Here is a 21,021-nt window from a genome sequence, read left to right on the forward strand (position 1 = left end):
TTAAAAATGTCAATAAAGGAAACTACTGGTTCTACCTACACAACTCTATATTCTAGGTTCATGCTGAAATGAACATATTCGAGACTTTGAAAAGCCAGTATTCTGTATTTCCTTTAGCAAATATACAGTCTATCTTTCCATTACAGAAAGCCCCAGAAATAAGTACGCTATTTGTGCAAACTGCAAGACCAAAAAAATTATCCAACCCCTTCACATGCAATTACTAATGACATTAATCTTCAAACCTCAAGAAATTACCACACCAGCCACTCTGCAAAAAACATACACTTTCACAGCTTCATCAACTAAAATGCTCTAGATTATAGATTCTAAAAAATAATAAAGAATTAAACAAATAAGAATGAGCTAATCAACTGAAGAGAACAACTACAGATATGTCTATATGGAATTGATTCTGTTGCTGTTAAAAAAACATCCAAGTGTTGAAAATGTGTAGGTTATAATTTGTAGAATTTATTATTACTGAAGAGTTAGATACCAGTTCAGGTTCAGAACAATTATCACTAACCCCACCCAGTTAACAATCTGAGAACAGAATGAAACAGGGTGCAAGGAATGGTGATGATATTCTTGGCATTCCTTTACAATTACATTTAAAATGGAAACTGGCATTTAGTACTGAAGGTAGTAAGAAGAATATTGACAGAAGATTATGATAGGGCCAACAGACAGAGATGGACACAAGACATTATATAGAAGTGGATGGTTGTTTGAGGCCTTAATTCTCTGAGGGCTCCGGTTTACCAATGAGCAGCACAAAATGCTGCACACGGTAGTAATCTGAAACATGGCAGGATGCTGCCAATATACAGCAGGTCAGGCACCATATAATGTTTATTAATGTGTTTTTCTTTTCACTATTTTGTTGCCAGGGCTGCTGAATATTGTCTGGATTTTCTACTTCTGTATCTCCGATGAAAAATGTTAAGAAGCATAAACCACACCCTGGTTCTATACAAGTTACACAGGTGCCCTGATTTACCTGACTTGTTACTCAGCAGAGTGTTTCTGCTGAACCAGTGTTCTCATAAAAAAAACAGGAACTGCCTCACTGACACAAGTCACAATATACTGAACAGCAATTCAGGACTTCAATTTGCCCAATTCCGTTTATAATCTTTTTGTTCAACAGCTAATTCCAGTGCAATTCCAATAAGATCAGGAGCAATAACTCCCCAAACGTACAAATGAACCTGATGAACTGCATGTCGCAAATTCCATACCTAGGCATCAGACAGCATATTTGTTGAAAATATTAAAAAATCTTGTCCTCTTTCAGCTGAAGGCTCAAGAATCAAAATGGAGTCACCTTACCAAGGAAATGTAAAAAAAATACTGAATACATGCCATTTAAAAATATAATAGATCATTGCAAAAGAACTACTGCAGCACCCATTAGATATGACATTAAATTTGCACTGACTCTGAAGAGAGAAAAAAAGGTCCACAATCCCTTATCCGAAATCCTTGGGGCCAGTTGCATTTCGGAATTCAGAATTTTTCAGATTTCAGAATCCCTCCTTATTGGTCCCAGGACCAAAAAACACGTTTGCTAAAGTCCCTTATTTAACCTGTCTCAGTGCGGGTAGACTTTAGGACCCAGTGGAGCTCCAGACCTACGCACATCCTCCCGTATAATTTAAAGCATCTCTAGATGTAACTCCAAAACATAAAGCTAATCAAAAGAATAACACAGAGATGGGGATAACATGTCTACTTCATTCTTACTTCAGTGAGGCGCTCACATATGACGCATGCCTTTTGTGCACTTTTTACATATGATCTGCAATGTATTATGTAAGCAACAAAGAATGTTTAATCAAACAAGATATTTACAATATTTCTCAAATATCACTGAAATACACAACACTCCTCCCTGATTAGCTACGAAGTCCAACTCATTATAGAATGCATCTCCACATATACTCACACATGTAGGCAGCTGAGACTTGTGGTTGCAAAATACTCTCAAGTTCTGGGGCCTCCTCTATGGTGGTTGTAGGAGTTGACCCTGGGACTGCAGGAAGTGGGTTTGACAGCTCTGGACATCTTTCTTCTCCAACAATTGACTCTGCTCTCCTCAACTGATCTCCAGATAATATCAGACGCAATCTCCACTGTGTAGAAGACTGGTCCAATTCAGTCTTTCCAAGTACCCACTTTTGATCACCTCGGTAGTCCCTTGCCAGGACTACTTGCCCAGGAGCAAAACATCAAACCTTCTTGTTTGAAGAGCCCTCAGTTTGACCCAGCTGTTAGTACTGCATACTCCTTCTGGGACTGGGTTTGAGGAGATCCAAGTGTTAGTGCAAGGGATGACCCAGAAACCGCGAGCTTGTGATTTAGTATTAGCATAGTGCATTCTGCTGTCATCGCTCGCAGTGTTCTTTAGAGTCTGACTAAACCTTTCAGCCAAGCCATTTGTAGCTTGGTGGTACAGCGCAGATGTAATATGTCTTACTCCATTCATTTTCAGGCATTACTGACACTGTTTTGCAACAAATTGTGGTGCATTGTCAGTGATTAACTGTTCTGGAACACCAATCCTTGAGAAGAGGCTGCTCAACACATCAACAGTCTGCCAGGCTGTAGTGGAGGCTATTGGGATCACTTCGGGCCATCTTGTCGCTGCATTCACTACTACCACGAAATTTGGTATGCAGACCATTCCCAGGGATGGGATGGGATGTTGGCATCTCCTGGACGTGCTGGCATGGCAAGTTGCTCATTTTCACCATGTCTTTTCTGGTTTCCCTTTGGATCATCTAGGGAGACATACAATTTGCATTTGGGAGAATGCATCAAGGACTGTTATCTTTTGTAAATTTTTCAAAATACTTCCATTTCCAAAGGTAAACAAGACAACCATCAGCATTTCCATGATTAATTGTCCTCTTGAATTCAGTCTCGTCATTGGGTCCCCCAAGAAACAGATGAGCCCATCTCTGGATTCATCCTGCTGCTGTTAGTGGAACACCCTTCTCTGAACTGAAAATGGACACTGGTGGTTGACGATCAGTAGTGAGGATGAACTCTCTCCTGAAAAAGTACTGGTCAAATGTTTTACACTCCAAACCAGACTCAAGGCCTTTCTGTCAATCTGAGTGCAGTTTTTCTCTGCACTGGTAAGGGAATGTGATGCAAAGTCTATGGGGTGTTCACTTCCATCACTCTACCACGAAATTTGGTATGCAGACCATTCCCAGGGATGGAGAGGATTTGCTGTTGGCATCTCCTGGACGTGCTGGCATCCCAAACTGTGCATGGCAAGTTGCTCAATATGCTGACCTATCCCAGGCCACCAGACAAAGCTTCGAGCCAACGCTCTCATTTTCACCATGTCTTTGTAAAATGACATGACTGCACCTATAACACAAGGCATCACAGACAAGCTTCACTGGACGATGTAGATCATAATGTGTGAGTACAGTGTCTGACATTACTATTTCCTTTACCTTCTGGAAAGTCACCTCACACTGCTTTGCCCACTGCCATTTCTTCCCAACCTGCGGTAATGGGTTCAAGGGGTGGAGCACAGCAGCCAGGTTTGATAGGGACCTGTTATATTAACTGACAAATCATGAAAAGGACTGCCATTGTGACACGTCCTTTGGCCTTGGGGTGTCAACCTCTGCTTGAACTTTCTCAGCACACTTGGGTAATCATTGTGCAACAACAGTGTGACCACAATAGGTTGGTTTAAAGAATTCACACTTGTTGCATCATGCTCTGAGCCCATAATCTTATCAACACTCTCTTGAGATTTTGGAGATGTTGTCTGACATCCTTACCGGTAACAATGATGTCATCCAGGTAACATTGATCGCCTTGACAACCTTGAAGCAGCTGGTCCATAGCTTTCTGCCAGAGTGCAGGTGCGGATAACACTGCATAAATAAGTCTATTACAGCAATAAAGCCCTTTGTGAGTATTTATGGTGAGCTACACATTGGATACTTCTTCCATCTCCATCTGTAGACAGGCCTCAGCTAAGTCCACTTCTCTATACTGTTTCCCTCCAGAAAGGTTTGCAAAGATATCCTCTATCCTGGGGAGAGGGTATTGACTGACTTTCAGTACTGGGTTGATGGTGACATTAAAAATCACCACAGAACCTGACAGACTCATCTTTCTTGGCTACTGGTTCCACTGGCATTTCCCACTGGCTCTGCTCAACCCTGGAAAGGATTCCTTCAGGCTCCATGTAATCTAGCTCACTGGCTACTTTATCATGAGTAGTATAAGAAACTGGGTGGGCTTTGTAAAATGGGTGTGGCATTTTCAGTTAATACTATTTTACCCCTGATACGTTTGAGTTTTCCAATGCCATCCTTGAACGCCACTGTGGCATTATCCAGTACCTTTCTTAATTTCCTTTCAGTGGACTCTATTGCAGAGGATGTGGCATGCAAATGGTGGATGGATCTCTAATCAAGTTGTAGTTGTCTCAGGCAATCATGGCTCCTCAATGCTGGTCCTCCAGTTTTTAGCACATAGAAGTCGAATGTGGCTTGTTGGTTGTTGTATTTCACTGTTACAATGTCAATCCCACAGGAGTTATCTTTTCTCCCATACAAGTTCTTAGTTGGATATCTACAGGCTTCATCTTTGAAACACCATTCAAACTCATTTTGTGGAATGACTGAAACAGCCAAGCCAGTGTCCAACTCCATTTTCGTTAATTTGCCATTCAGTTCTGGTGCCAGCCATATTGCTTGTCTGTTGTTAGATTTCACATTGTAAAGCTCAAGGCTACCCAGTTCTTCATCACTTCCATCATTATCAGATTTTTCATCAACATCATGCAGATTAGTGCTTTTTGAGACTGCAACTTGACTTTTTAAGCTTTTTCTCTTCCCGGTGCAAACCATTTACTTTTGTCTGCCCGACATGCTCTTCATATGTATCCTACTTTGTTTCATTTTCTGCAAGTTTCTCCTTTAAACCTGCATTGGCCTGGTGCCTGTGAGCCCCTGACACAACAGTAACCCATTTTTTTCAACCAGCAAGGTGTCTGTTTAGACACTGCAATTTTGTTCACACTCACTTTTATTCCTGACTCAATTATGTCTCTGGCTGCGTCTCCTATTGATACAACGATTCAACTGCTCTTTTAAATGTGAGTTGTGCTTCAGTTAGGAGCACTTTGTGAAAGCTTTTTTGTAATGTTCCACAAACTAAACAATCTCTCAGTACATCATTAAGCCAATCACTGAAATCACAATACTCTATTTCTTCACATCAGCCATACACTGAAATGGACTCCCCTTCCTTTCGATTCCGCTTATCAAACCTAAAGTGTTCTGCAATCAACAGTGCCTTTGGTTCAAAGTATTCCTGCATTACTTTCACAGTATCAGCGTTTTGGCTGGTTTGGTTGGAGCAGTCAAACTTCTAACCAAACTTTATGTTTTTCCACCTATCACACTCAGCAAAAGTGGCATTCACTTGTCACTGGCAATTTCATTCACTTAATAATACTGCTCAATTCATTCAGTGTTTAATATCCAGTTATGTTGTATAATCAAACACAACGATCTTTCCAATGTAGCCATTCTATTTATGCTTTATTTACTGATCTATTATCTTCCCTGTTATTCACTGTTGATGAACCCATGAATTGCATCCATTTTCTGCCCCTTTTTTATTTAACTCAACCAGCTTTCCACTTCAAAAGACGCATGCACTGTACTCTTTTTTAAAAACTCAAACATCTCTCACCCCTTCTGAAGAAATAAAAACATGCTATGCTTCAACAGGTAGGTAGTCTTCTTGGGTGTGTTTTAAAACTTATTTGTCGCCACTGTTACATTTTATACCTCCAAAACATAAAACTAATAACACAAAGAAAAGCACAGATCCTGGGATAACGTGTCTTCTTCATTCTTACTTTAGTGAGTTACTCACATATGACATGGTGGCATAGCGACGTAATGACAGATGCTATTCACATACCTTTTACATATAACCCATAAAGAAATATGCAAACAAAGAATGCTGAATCAAATATATTTACAATATTACTGAAATATTAAATACACAGTAGTGTTAGCTGGTGATACAATGTGGACCTTTAAGACTCTTAGATAGGCACGTGGCTGGAAGAAAAGTCGAGGATTATGGAGTGTGTAAGGGGAAAGTTTAGATTACCATAGAATAGTTTTATATAGATCAGCACTACCTCCCGTACCTAATAAAGTGAGCACTGAGTTCATGGTCCTCTCCAGCTGTAGCCCATCCACTTCAAGGTTGAACATGTTGTGCATCCAGAGCTGCTCTTCTGCACACTACTATCGTAATGCATGGTTATTTATTTGAGTTACTCTCGCCTTCCTGTCAGCTTGAACCAGTCTGGCCATTCTCTGACCTCTCTCACTGACAAGGCAGTTTCACCCACAGAGCTGCCAGTCACGCGAAGTTTTTGTTTGTTTTTCACACACCATCCTCTGTAAACTCTGGAGACAGTTGTGTGCCAAGAACCCAGGAGATCATCCATTTTTAAGATGCTCAAACCACCCCAACTGGCCCCAAAAATCATTCCACGGTCAAAGTCTAGTCATGTCACTTTTATTGTCATTTCGACCATAACTACTATGAACAGTACATAGTAAAGTCACTCAGGCCACATTTCTTTCCCATTCTGATGTTTGGTATGAACAACAATTGACCATGCTTTAAAAAAATTTTTTTTTAAATTGAATTTTCAAATAGGTTACAGAAGGAAAAAAAAATCAACCCTTCCCCCCTCCCCCCGACATATCCCTATAGAAAAAAAAAGAAGAAAAAAGAAAGAAAGAAAGAAAAAAGAAAGAATGCCTGGATATCGGAAGATCCCCACATGCTCCATGGAGTTCATAATAGCTTTAATATGTATATTTATAAAGCATTTGATCGTATAGAGTGGAACTACCTTTTTGCAGTTTTAGAAAAATTTGACCTCGGTCAAAGTTTTATCTCTTGGATCAAATTGCTGTATTTGTGTCCTACTGCCTCTGTTTTGACTAATTTCCAGAAATCCCAGTTATTTAACCTCAAACATGGCACCCGCCAGGGATGTCCTTTAAGCCCCTTTCTCTTTGATTTGGCTATAGAACCTTTGGCGATAGCATTTCGAAATTGTCCTGAATTGACCGGGATTTGGAGAGGGGGTGTTGAGCATAGAGTTTCTCTTTATGCTGATGACTTATTACTTTTTCTTTCAAATCCGTCTACATCCTTACCTCCAATGTTTTCACTTCTTGATCAGTTTAGCCAGTTCTCTGGCTATAAACTTAATTTACGTAAGAGTGAACTTTTCCCAATTAATAAAGAAGCCCAAGAGCTAACATTTTGTGATCTCCCCTTTAAAGTAGTTCATAATCAATTTACTTATCTTGGGATTACAGTCACAAGGAAGTTTAAAGATCTCTTTCGTGAAAATTTTGGCAATCTTTCATATACTATAAAACAGAGTCTGTTACAATGGTCACCTCTATCTATGTCTTTGGTAGGTCGTATCAATGTTGTTAAAATGTATGTTCTCCCTAAACTTTTATATTTATTTCAATCAATCCCAATTTTTATTCCTAAATCTTTTTTTGATTCCTTAGACTCTATTATTTTGTCATATCTGTGGAAGAATAAGCGCTCTAGAATTAATAAAGTTTATCTCCAAAAATCTAAAAAAGAGGGTGGCATGGCTTTACCTAACTTCCGTTTATATTATTGGGCAGCCAATATACGTTGTGCTACCTTTTGGTCTTATTTCCATGGCCAACCCGAGTGCCCTAATTGGGTGGCAATGGAGTTGAGTTCCACTAAAGATTTATCTATCTCTGCACTTCTTGGCTCTGTACTCCCTAGTAGTTTGTCCAGATTAATTGTTAATCCTCTTGTTAGACACACTTTGCGTATATGGGCTCAGTTTAGGAAGTTTTATGGTTTCCATGGTTTTTCCTTTTCTAGCCCTATCTTACATAATCACCTTTTTTTACCTACTACGTATGATTCAGCATTCCATGATTGGTATAGGAAGGGCATTAGACATTTTGAAGATCTTTTTATTGATAATCGCTTCGCATCTTTTCAACAGCTCTCTGCTAAATTCAATCTGCCCAATGCTCATTTTTTTAGATATCTCCAAATTAGACACTTTATTAATCCTTTAATTCCTAACTTCCCTGAAATGCCTGAGAAAAATGTTATGGATTTCTTTCTTTCTATTAATCCACTAGGTAAAGGTTTAATATCATTTATTCGTGATAAATTAGCATCCTTACGGCGTGCCCCTGTGGATAAAATTAGAATGGCTTGGGAGCATGATTTAAATATCTCCTTATCTGATGAGACTTGGGATTCGATTCTCAAATCGGTTAATTCAACCTCTCTTTGCGCTCACCATTGCCTTTTACAGTTTAAGATTGTTCATAGAGCCCATATGTCTAAATCTAAACTATCCCGATTTTACCCTAACATTAGTCCTCTCTGTGATAAATGCAAAAGGGGCGAGGCCTCTCTCATTCATATGTACTGGTTTTGTCCTAGTTTGGAGAAATTTTGGAAAGACGTCTTCATAACGTTATCTTGTATTCTGAATCACCACCTAGAACCTAACCCTTTAATTGCTTTGTTCGGTTTTTTGGGTGAGACAGATTTACGTCTGAGTTCGACTAAGTGTCGAATATTATCTTTTGCTTCTCTCCTGGCTAGATGTTTAAGCCTCCTTAGATGGAGGGATGTTGCCCCGCCCATGCACACTCAATGGCTTAATGATATTATGTCCTGCTTAGACCTTGAAAAAATTCATTATTCAGTTCTTAATTCGGATACAAAGTTCCATAAGGTCTGGGGACCTTTTATTGAGTATTTTCATAACCTTCCTCTTAATTAAGGTTTTTTTTCCGGTCCCTTGCTTTCAGCTCCTTTTTTGTTGGTAGTAGGCATTAATATCTTCTGTTGCTAAGTGTATTTACAGTTTTGGGGGTTTGAATGTCCTGATGTACACTCTCTAGATTGTGTTGTGGTTGGTCTGGAGTTCTTTTTTGTTGCGGGGTTTGGGGAGGATACTAATTTTACATATCTTCAATTTGGGTGCTTTCTCAATTATCTTCTTTTGTATTATATTATTATTGTATGTTTATTTTTGCACTGTATTAATGTTCTTCATTTCGACCTGGGTTTTTTTATCTGTAGCAATGTAGAAAATGTATTTAAAAACTAATTTTAAAAAAATGTATATTTATTTCTTTCCCCAGATAACCAATAATTTTACCTTCGGAGCACCTATATATTTAATCCTATCTTTTGTAAATAAGGGCGCCAAATTTTCAGAAATATTTCATATTTATCTCTTAAATTATAAGTAATTTTTTCAAGTGGAATGCAGCTAAAAATTTCATTCTTCCAATGATCTATACTTAAGTATGAATCCGATTTCCAAGTAACTGTAATAGCCTTTTTGGCTACTGCCAATGCAATTTTTATGAATTCTTTCTGATATTTATTCAATTTGGATTTTGATTTTATCCCTTCAATATCGCCTAGTAAAAATAATATTGGATTATGTGGAAGTTGTATTCCAATAATTTGTTCCAGTAAAACTCTTAAATTTGTCAAAAAAGGTTGAATTTTAGAACAAGACCAAGTAGAGTGTAAAAAAGTACCAATTTCTTGATTACATCGAAAACATTGATCAGATAAATTTGAGTTTAATCTATTTATTTTTGTGGTGTAATATATATTTGATGTAAAAAGTTATATTGTACTAATCTTAGTCGAACATTTATTGTATTTGTCATACTGTCAAGACATAATCTTGACCAACTTGTTTCATCAATTTTAATATTCAAATCAGTTTCCCACTTTTGTCTTGACTTATGAATTCCTTGTTTAATTGCCTGTTTTTGAATCAAATTATACATACCAGAAATAATTTTTTTAATTTTTCCTTTATGAATTAAAGTTTCTATTTCATTAGGTTTCAGCAATGACATTTTTTGACCCAGTTTATCTCTTAAATAAGAGAAAATAACAGAAAAAAGTGTTATTAGATATTTTATATTGATTCTTTAATTGGTCAAATGACATTAATATACCTCCTTCAAAACAGTCTCCTATATATCTAATCCCTTTGTGAAACCAGTTATATAAAAGTTGATTATCCATTGTAAAAGGGATGAGTTTATTTTGAATTAAAGGTCTCTTTGCTAATAAAGATTTCTTTATCTCATCATTAACATTTATCTTATTCCATAAATCAATCAAATGTTTTAGTATAGGAGATTCTTTCTTTTCCCGTATCCATTTAGATTCCCATTTATATATAAAATCTTCTGGTATATTTTCTCCTATTTTGTCTAATTCTATTCTAATCCATGCCAGTTTATCTTCATCAAAAAAAAGATGCAATGAATCTAAGTTGATTTGCTTTGTAATAATTCTTAAAATTTGGTAATTGTAACCCTCCTAGGTCAAATTTCCATGTCAATTTTTCCAACGATATTCTTGACATCTTACCTTTCCAAAGGAATTTCCTCACACATTTATTTAACTCTTGAAAAAATTTCTGCGGTAATTGTATTGGTAATGTTTGGAATAAATATTGTAATCTAGGGAATATATTCATTTTTACAGCATTGACTCTACCTATTAATGTTATTGGTAACATCATTTATCAAGATCCTCCTGAATTTTTTTCAATAATGGCAAATAATTTAATTTATATAAATTCTTTATATCATTATCAACTCTTATACCTAAATACTTTATACCATTTATCGGCCATCTAAATTGAATTATTAATCGACATTGACTATAATCTCCTTTAGTAAGGGGTAGAATTTCACTTTTATCCCAATTTATTTTGTACCCTGATATTTTCCCATATTCTTCCAATCTAGAAGATAATTTATGCAACGAATGTAATGGGTTAGTTAGATAAATCAGAACATCATCAGCAAATAAGTTAATCTTATATTCCTCCTGATTAACTCTGAAACCCATAATATCTGAGTCAGTTCTAATTAATTCAGCTAATGGTTCTATCGCCAACACAAATAAAGCAGGTGATAATGGACAACCTTGTCTAGTTGACCTTGTTAACTGAAATGATGTTGAAATTTGGCCAGTTGTCACCACTTTAGCTTTGGGGTTAGTATTTAAGGTTTTAATCCATTTTATAAAAGATACCCCTAATCCATATTTTTCCAATACCTTAAATAAAAAATCCCATTCCAATCTATCAAATGCTTTTTCTGCATCCAAGGCAACTGCCACACTCATTTCTTCCCTCTTTTGTGCCAAATGAATTATGCTAAGTAACTAAGTTACATTATCTGCCGATTGTCTATTTTTAATAAATCCTGTTTGGTCCATGTGTATTAATTTTGGTAAGTATTTAGATAATCTATTAGATAAAATCTTTGCTATTATTTTATAGTCCGTGTTCAACAAAGAAATAGGTCTATATGATGTTGGCTTTAAAAGATCTCTGTCTTTTTTAGACAATACTATTAAAATAGCTGTCGAGAAAGATTCTGGAAGTTTATGTGTTATTTCCGCTTGGTGTATTAGCTCCATAAAAGGAGGAATTAATAAATCTTTAAACTTTTTGTAAAATTCAGGCAGAAAACCATCTTCTCCTGGAGATTTATTACTCTGAAGTGATCCTGGAGCTTCATAGACCTCTTTTAATGTAAAAGGCACATCTAATCCCTTCTGTTCTTCCAAATTCAATTTTGGGAGAGCTATTTTTGATAAAAACCTTTCTATCTCAACAATATCATTTTGTGATTCTGATTGCTACAATTCAGGATAAAATTTTTTAAAAGTTTCATTGATTTCTAAAGGTTTATAAGTAATTTTATTTACACTTGTTCTAATTGCATTTATCGTTTTGGAAGCCTGGTCTGTTTTTAACTGCCAAGCAAGAATCTTGTGTGATCTTTCACCTAGTTCATAATAGATGCTGTCGAGCCTGCTGCATTCCCTCCGACCTTCAACTCTCTGAGGCAGAGCACTCTGTCCTCATTAAGGGCCTCACCTTTGTCCCCCTTCGCCCACACCTCAGTGAGTTCTGCGTACGCCATGACGCTGAACTCTTCTTCCGCTGACTCCGTCTCCGAGCTTACTTCTTTGACAAGGACTCTCCTACACCCACCGATGACCCCTTCTCCCGTCTTCAACCCTCCTCCTCTTCATGGACACCCTGCTCTGGTCTTCTACCTGCTCTGGATCTCTTTATTGCTAATTGCCGACGGGACATCAACCGTCTTGACTTCACCACACCCTGTTCCAATTCCAACCTCACTCCTTCCGAACGCTCTGCTCTCTGCTCCCTCCGCACCAATCCCAACCTCACTATAAAACCCGCTGATAAGGGGGGAGCTGTTGTAGTCTGGCATACTGACCTCTACCTGGCTGAGGCACAGCGACAACTCTCTGATACCTCCTCTTATTTACCCCTTGATCATGATCCCACTAAGGAGCACCAGGCCATTGTCTCCTATACCATCACCAACCTTATTAGCTCTGGGGATCTCATATCCACTGCCACAAACCTCATAGTTCCCACACCCCGCACTTCCCGTTTCTACCTCCTACCCAAGATCCACAAACCTATGTTCGTGACACTTCTCATGCTTTGAATTTTTTCAATGATTTTAAGTTCCCTGGCCCCCTCCATCTTATTTTCACCATGGACGTCCAGTCCCTATATACCTCCACCCCCCACCGAGATGGTCTCAAAGCTCTTCGGTTTTTTTGGGATTCCAGACCTAACCAAATCCCCTCTACCATCACTCTCTTCTGTCTAGCAGAATTAGTTCTTACTCTCAATAATTTCTCCTTTGGCTCCTCCCACTTCCTCCAAACCAAGGGTGTAGCCATGGGCACCCGTATGGGTCCCAGTTATGCCTGCCTTTTTGTTGGCTTTGTGGAACAGTCCATGTTCCAAGGCTATACCGGTATCCATCCCCCTCTTTTCCTTCGCTACATCGACGACTGCATTGGCGCTGCCTCTTGCACGCGTGCTGAGCTCGTCGACTTCATTAACTTTGCCTCCAACTTTCACCCTGCCCTCAAATTTACCTGGTCCATTTCCGACACCTCCCTCCCCTTTCTTGATCTTTCTGTCTCCATCTCTGGAGATGGCCTATCTACTGATATCTACTATAAGCCTACAGACTCTCACAGCTACCTGGACTATTCCTCTTCCCACCCTGTCTCTTGCAAAAATGCTATCCCCTTCTCACAATTCCTCCGTCTCCGCCACATCTGCTCTCAGGATGAAGCTTTTCTTTCCAGGACGAAGGAGATGTCTTCCCTTTTTTAAACAAAGGGGCTTCCCTTTGTCTACCATCAACTCTGCTCTCAAACGCATCTCTCTCATTTCCCGCACATCTGCCCTCACCCCATCCGCCCGCCACCCTCCTCGGGATAGGGTTCCCCTTGTCCTTACCTACCATCTCACCAGCCTCCAGGTCCAACATATAATTCTCCATAACGTTCCACCACCTCCAACGGGATCCAACTACCAAACACATTTTTCCCTCTCCCCCCCCTTTCTGCTTTTCGCAGGGATCGCTCCCTATGCAACTCCCTTGTCCACTCGTCCCCCCCATCCCTTCCCACTGATCTCCCTCCTGGCACTTATCCTTGTAAACAGAACAAGTGCTACACCTGCCCTTACACTTCCTCCCTCACCACCATTCAGGGCCCCAGACAGACCTTCCAGGTGAGGCGACACTTCACCTGTGAGTCGGCTGGTGTGGTATACTGCGTCCGGTGCTCCCGGTGTGGCCTTTATATATTGGTGAGACCCGATGCAGACTGGGAGACCGTTTCGCTGAACACCTATGCTCTGTCCGCCAGAGAAAGCAGGATCTCCCAGTGGCCACACATTTTAATTCCACGTCCCATTCCCATTCTGATATGTCTATCCATGGCCTCCTCTATTGTCAAAATGAATCCAAACTCAGGTTGGACGAACAACACCTTATATATTGGCTGGGTAGCCTCCAACCTGATGGCATGAACATTGACTTCTCTAACTTCCGTTAATGCCCCTCCTCCCCTTCTTACCCCATCCCTGACATATTTAGTTGTTTGTCTGTTCTCCATCTCCCTCTGGTGCTCCCCCCCCCCCTTTCTTTCTCCTGAGGCCTCCCATCCCATGATCCTTTCCCTTCTCCAGCTCTGTATCACCTTCGCCAATCACCTTTCCAGCTCTTAGCTTCATCCCACCCCCTCCGGTCTTCTCCTATCATTTCGCATTTCCCCCTCCCCCAACTACTTTCAAATCTCTTACTATCTTTCCTTTTGGTTAGTCCTGACGAAGGGTCTCAGCCCGAAATGTCGACAGCGTTTCTCCCTATAGATGCTGCCTAGCCTGCTGTGTTCTACCAGCATTTTGTGTGTGTTGTTGTTCATAATATCTCTGTTTAGTTCTCATAATTGCTTTTTCTGTTCGATATGTCTGAAGTGTATTATATTGTAGCTTCTTATTAACAAGTTGTCTTTGTTTTTCTTCTGTCTTATATCTTTGAAATTATTTTTCTAATGTTGTAATCTCTTTTTCCAATTGAGATATTTCTACCATATATTCCTTCTTAATTTTAGAAGTATAACTTATTATCTGGCCTCTCAAATATGCCTTCATCGCTTCCCATAATGTAAATTTATCATCAACTGAATGTGAGTTTGTATCTTAAAAAAACTGAATCTGTTTTTTCATAAAGTCACAAACATCTTGACGTTTTAATAATATTGAATTAAATCTCCATCTGTAAATCGATTCCTCCTTATCCATCATTATCATTGTCATTATCAAGGGGGAATTATCTGACAATATTCTTGCTTTATATTCCATATTTTTCACTCTGTCTTGAATATTCGCTGATAGTAAGAAAAAATCTATCATTGAATAAGTTTTATGTCTATTTGAATAAAATGAATAATCTCTTTCTCTTGGGTTAATTCTTCTCCATATATCAATCAAATTTAAATCTTTCATCAGTGATAAAGTTAATTTTGCTACTTTTGGTTTTGTAACAACCTTTGTTGACCTATCTAAAACTGGGTCTAGACAAAAGTTAACGTCTCCACCTATTAATATTTTATTGTGTGCGTCAGCCAAATTCAAAAAAGCCTCTTGTATAAATTTTACATTGTTTTCATTTGGTGCATAAATATTCATAAGAGTCCATAGTTCTGAAAAGATTTGACAATGTATAATTACATATCTTCCCGCAGAATCAATTAATACATTTTGTATTTTAATTGGTAAAGTTTTGTTGACCAAAACTGCAACTCCCCTCGCTTTTGAATTAAATGAAGCTGCTATAACATTTCCGACCCAATCTCTCTTTAATCTCTGATGTTCTATCTCTGTTAAATGTGTTTCTTGTATAAAAGCTATATCTATTTTCATTTTAACGTATGTTAAAATTATTTTTCTTTTCACCGGTCCATTAAGCCCATTAACATTAAAACTTTAAAAATTTAGTAAATTAGTCATTATTTTTAACGGGGTTACTCCAATCTATAATAATACATAATATTTCAACTCTCATAGTACCTTGGGGAATTATTTTAAAATTCTCCATGTTGCTATGTGTCTCTCCTCCGATCATCCAGGCAAAGAAAGAAAGATAAAAGGAAAATAGATTATAAAGAAAAACAAAACCAAAAAAAAACCCCTGCTAATGTTGTGAATGAAAAAAAACACAACATTACCCCCCTCCATTGTGTGGGTCATGGCAAACGCCATGATTACACACGTGAATCCCGTAGCGATTGATCCGAAGTTCCCCCAGCTCCCCGTAACATGAAAAAAGTATATATAAGAAAAAATAATATCACTACTCTTGATTAATATTTCTCAAATTTTTACCTTTCTCCCCTGTATCATATAATTAAAAGTATATTTAAATATTCTTCTGTCCTTAATGTCCATCAACTCACTTCAGTGTCCCCGTCTTCATCTTTAATCTGTTTCACTTTTAAATCTTTACTTTGCCTAGTGAATATTTGGGAGTTCTTGTGCAAACTCCTCTGCATCGTGATGATCAGTAAAAAATCTTTTTCCATCATCCAAAAAAATTATCAGTGTTGCCAGGTGGCGCAATATAAATTTATAACCCTTTTCCCATAAAACTTTTTTCGCTGGGTTAAATTCCTTCTTTCTCTTCAAAAGGTCATAACTTATATCAGGATAGAAAAGAGCTGCTTTCCCTTCTATCATCAGTGGCTCATTTCTCTTTCTGGCACGTTGGGCAGCCGCCTTCAGGATCTTTTCTTTATCTTGATATCTTAAGCATTTTATCAAGATTGGTCGTGGGTTTTGATCAGGTTAGGGTTTTGATCTTAAGGCTCTGTGGACCCTTTCGATTTCAATCAACTGGGTTCCTTCTTCCATTTCCAAATTTTCCTGGATCCATTTTTGAAAAAAATTTATTGGATCCTCTCCCTCTATCCCTTCAAGACCAACAATTTTAATATTATTTCATCGACTAAAATTTTCAAGCACGTCTATTTTTTCCAACAGTCGTTTTCTTTCTTATGTCCAAGCAAGAATATTATCTTCTATTTTATTCACTCTCTCAATAGTGTCTCCCATTATTTCTTCCAGCTTTTTAACTTTCTTGTCCATTTTCTCTTGCTTTTTCACCATTTTATCAAACATTTTTAATATCTTCTTTTATTACTTTTAATGTTTTTAATTCTTTTAATTCATGCATTATTTGCACCAAAGCTTCTCTTATGTCTCCAGAATATCTTCCACCTCCAACCTCTTCCTGTTGTTCTTCTTTTACCTCCTCATCTTCATCTGTATGTTCCAGAGAATCCGAATCCACCTCGGGTTCATTTTCACTTCCACTTTCAATCGTAGCTGGGATTTGTAGTTCAAATTGCTCATGTTTGCGCATGCCCTTTCCTGTGCGCACGCGCAGTTCCTGTTGTTCCTTCCTGGAGACTGTTGATGTTGCGGCTGATTCCTGTTCTATATCGCCGGAGGTAAGATGCACTTGAGTCCGAAGCTTCTTCATGGTGGCCGGCTCAGCTTGTACTATCTTCAAAGTAGAAGTTTTCTTCTTTGTCTGTTTAGGAGGCATATCTAAGGAAAATCCTGAGTAGCTTAGACGTAGTTTTCAGAAAATATTTACTAACTTTACTTCACTTAAACATTAATTTATTAGGTTTTTTTTTAACGGGAGAGCTGGATTTCCACGTCTCGATCCTACGTCATCACGTGACATCCCCCAACCATGCTTTTATGCATTGAGTTGATGCCACATGATTGGCTAATAAGTTATTTCCATTAATGAGCAGGTCTATGACTCCCAACAGTGGATTCTGAACCAATCCTTGAGGCACACTTCTGGTCCGGGTCTCAAATCTGAGAAACAATCCTCCACTAAACAACCTCTACCTCTGAAACTTTACAACAAGTGACATTCTAGAGTAATAAAAATGTAGTCAACTTTGTAAACAATAATATTACAAGACTTACATTTCTGTAGCATCCTATTAAATACAATCAAAATTAGCATTTTCATCAATTTCAAAAGATCAAAGATCTTCAAAGATCAATTTCAGATTTTAAGTAATTGATAAGCCTAAGATCAGAGACCAGGAACCTGGCGTACTTCTCAATTGTACAAAAGCTACTGGCATATCATGGATTTGAAGTAATGGCAGTGGGGAGAAAAAGTGAAAATGAGCAAATCAGAAAGCAACCAGTCAGCGTGGGGCGAAATCAGAGAGCAGGAAGTTTTTATTTCTTATAGGATGAATGATCGATTTGATTTGCTATGTGTAGGCCTTGTTATTAGGCTTAGTTTTGACTATTTGGGGGAGTAGGCAACCTACTCCCAAATGGTCAAAATAAGCCTAATAACTAGTCCTAACAATACTGATTAGGTTGATAAAAATCGCAGCATTGTTAATTTAATCTAGACTGGAAACTCCCACGCACCCAGATACAAAAGTGAAGTAAATTCAGATAATAATTTCCCTATCCTGCACAAGGCAACTGCAGGTGGGAAGCAGAGGGGAAAAAAAGAACTAACATTTCCTAGCAATTTTTTTCATGGTGACAATGAAGACCCAGAGCATAAGTTAGTTTCCCACCTTAGTTGGATTTCTCAAGGGATGGGGAATGGAAGACATCCCAAAGGATGGTCAAATAATAACTTACAGTACAGCACCGGAACAGGCCCATCGGCCCTCAATGTTGTACTGAGTCAATTACATTAGTAACCAAATGGCTAACTAAACCAACCTCTTCTGCCTAGGCTATGTCTATGTCCGAGGAAATCTGCAGATGCTGGAAATTGAAGCAACACACACAAAATGCTGGTGGAACGCAGCAGGCCAGGCAGCATCTATAGCAAGGAGCATTGTCGATGTCCTCTTAGCTTCACCCCTCCCCCTACAGTCTTCTCCTATCATTTCGCATTTCCCCCTCCCCCTCCTACTTTCAAATCTCTTACTATCTTTCCTTTCAGTTAGTCCTGACGAAGGGTCTCGGCCCAAAACGTCGACAGTGCTCCTTCCTATAGATGCTGCCTGGCCTGCTGCGTTCCACCAGCATTTTGTGTGTGTTGCTATGTCTATATCCTTCCATTTTCCATACACTCATGTGCCAATATAAATGTCTCTGGAAAAATTATCTGGTGAACCTTTGAAGAACAGGAAAAAAAAGTCACATTTAGACAGACAGTTTTGCTGCCTGAAAGGCATTAAAATCCATTCAAACTCTCCACTATGGAGGTTCTTGCACAGCTAAGTTTAGTTTAATATGAATTACACAAGTCAAGATCAAAGAAAGTTGAATTGTGGCCTCAGCTGAACACGGTTGGAAATTTAATTCAGGAAGTTGCACTTTAACTAGTAGCTGTTGCATAAGATGTTGCCACAAGATTTCATACAAGGAACACCATCATAACTGCTGAGAAAACCTCATCATACTACTTGGCCTTCTGCCACATAAGACATCCAGGAAGACAATTAATAATTATCTTGACACATCTACAGCTGACTGTTGCAGAGATATATCGTTACTCACATGTTTTGCCATTCTACCTGCACCAAGCAAGGTGCGCTGGATCCAAAATTCTCCAAGGCCCTCAACCACGAACAGAAAATTGCACTTTAGCACGTGACTTCTTTTACACCACGATAGTATCCTGTTGAAAACAAGGTTCTCTTTTAATAACCAGTGCAACAGAGAGTAACAAGTGAATAGTTTTGCATAGGTTTAGCTGATGGTACAATTAGCGTACCATGAAACACAACTACCCAAGATGTGGTCAGTCTTCTAGACTGAAAAATAAAGAAATGATTGGTGGAGAGATGAAGTGATTCAGAAAGGAACTTCTGTAGGTAGCTAAAGTTATGGCTGTCGATAAGTCACTAGAAATAAAATGCACACAATGTAATATAGAGAATGTAGCATTTGTGTCATTACTATTTAGAGCGCAAGATATAAGATCACTAAAGCACAAGAGGTCTGCAAAGAGGTCTGAATGTTCCGTGTGACAAGTTGAGGTTAGTAAAGGCTAAGCTTCTTGGAGAGGGAAAATTGTCACCCGCGAACCAAGTTTTTTCTACTGATAAAAGAACATTAAATACACTAGACAACAAAGATTTTGCTTCCTGAATACTTTGCATACACCTTATGGATTTTGGGCTGCTGATCATGAAAATCTCCATGATGTTTCCCCATCATGCACCATTTTTAAAAAATTGCCTATATTTGTAATTTCAATTCATAATTCAAGTCAGAATAACTGATGCCAAGATTAAGGAAGGCATTTTTGTTGGTCCACAAATCAAACAGGTCATCAATGACAGGCAATTTGAAGAACTTCCAGTAAGACTGGAGAAAATCGCATGGAAGGCAATTAAAGATGTTGAAAATTTTCTTGGCAACTCCAGAGCACCAAACTACCTGCAGTTGGTTGACAACATGCTTCAAGCATAAAAAAAACCATGAAGTGCAACATGTCACTAAAGATTCATTTTCTACATTCCATTTAGACTTCTTCCCTGCAAATCCTGGTGCTGTCAGTGACGAGCATGGTGAAAGGTTTCACCAGGACATTCCGATCATGCAGAAACCATACCATGGCAACTGGAATCCATCAGTGCTGGCTGGTTATTGCTGGACACTTAAATGAGAAGCCTCAGACACTGAGTACAAATAAAAACTATCAACAAAACATTTTAAACTTAGTTGAACTATTGCAAAGCGCCAGCACCATTATGCAATTAAATGCATTATGTTCAATAAGAGTTAATTTCTTGTTTACCCAAATTCCTACTTGATACCAGCAGTCTGATACTACATTTGTGTTCAGCTTCAAGCGGTCTACCATAAGTAAAATATTTCTGAGGAAGCAGCACTTCTGAAAAAATTTGTGGTCCAGTGATTAGCTCAACAACAGGCGTCCCCAGCTGGAGGTCAGTTTTGCTGAACCCCAGTGATTATATATCGAGGCTGGGACACTTCTTTCCATGCCCACTCAAATATTATAACCATTTACGACTGACCCTGGCAGTGTTTTCACTTTGGACTTTTGATAGCCAGTTATGACATTCTTTGATATGCATTTTTAATGCAGACCAATAGAAAGCCTTTGAAATTAATAGACACCAGTGAACCGAACATGGGTTAGTAGCATCTTCACCACTAATCCTCCAAGAGGACCACAACCTTGTCGTTGGGTTTGGAGGCTCGTGTGCCTCAATGACCCAGAGAGCTGTGTTGGCTGGAGACAGGGCTTTATGCTTTGGCTCGTGGTAGGGTCACCCATGCCAAAAAGGTCAAAGGGTAAAGGACAGGCTAAAAGTGGTCCACTAGTCCTCCAGGTTCAGAGGTTCCGCTCAGCTCAGAGCCAACAACCCCTGACTAGTAAAACAATTTTTTTTTTTTTTTTTTAAACAGAAATAGCAATGAAGAATCCTTCTACAACTGAAAGAGATTGGCTCCATCTTAGGTACTACCCTACAAAGTACCCA

At 38.6% G+C, this 21,021-nt stretch overlaps 1 protein-coding gene across 7 annotated transcripts in view; it reads right to left on the reverse strand.

Moving 5' to 3' along the window:
* The window catches only part of LOC140725685 (transcription factor Dp-2-like), a 256,670-nt gene that overhangs the window by 208,705 nt on the left and 26,944 nt on the right, over positions 1-21,021 (reverse strand). For all 7 annotated transcript variants that reach the window (XM_073041493.1, XM_073041494.1, XM_073041500.1 and 4 more), the window contains one exon: positions 19,067-19,187. In XM_073041493.1, coding sequence (XP_072897594.1) covers positions 19,067-19,078 — 12 coding nt within the window. In that variant the 5' untranslated portion in view covers positions 19,079-19,187. The remainder of the gene's footprint in view (positions 1-19,066; positions 19,188-21,021) is intronic.

The sequence above is a fragment of the Hemitrygon akajei genome, chromosome 3 (assembly GCF_048418815.1).
Source record: "Hemitrygon akajei chromosome 3, sHemAka1.3, whole genome shotgun sequence".
NCBI lineage: Eukaryota > Metazoa > Chordata > Chondrichthyes > Myliobatiformes > Dasyatidae > Hemitrygon > Hemitrygon akajei.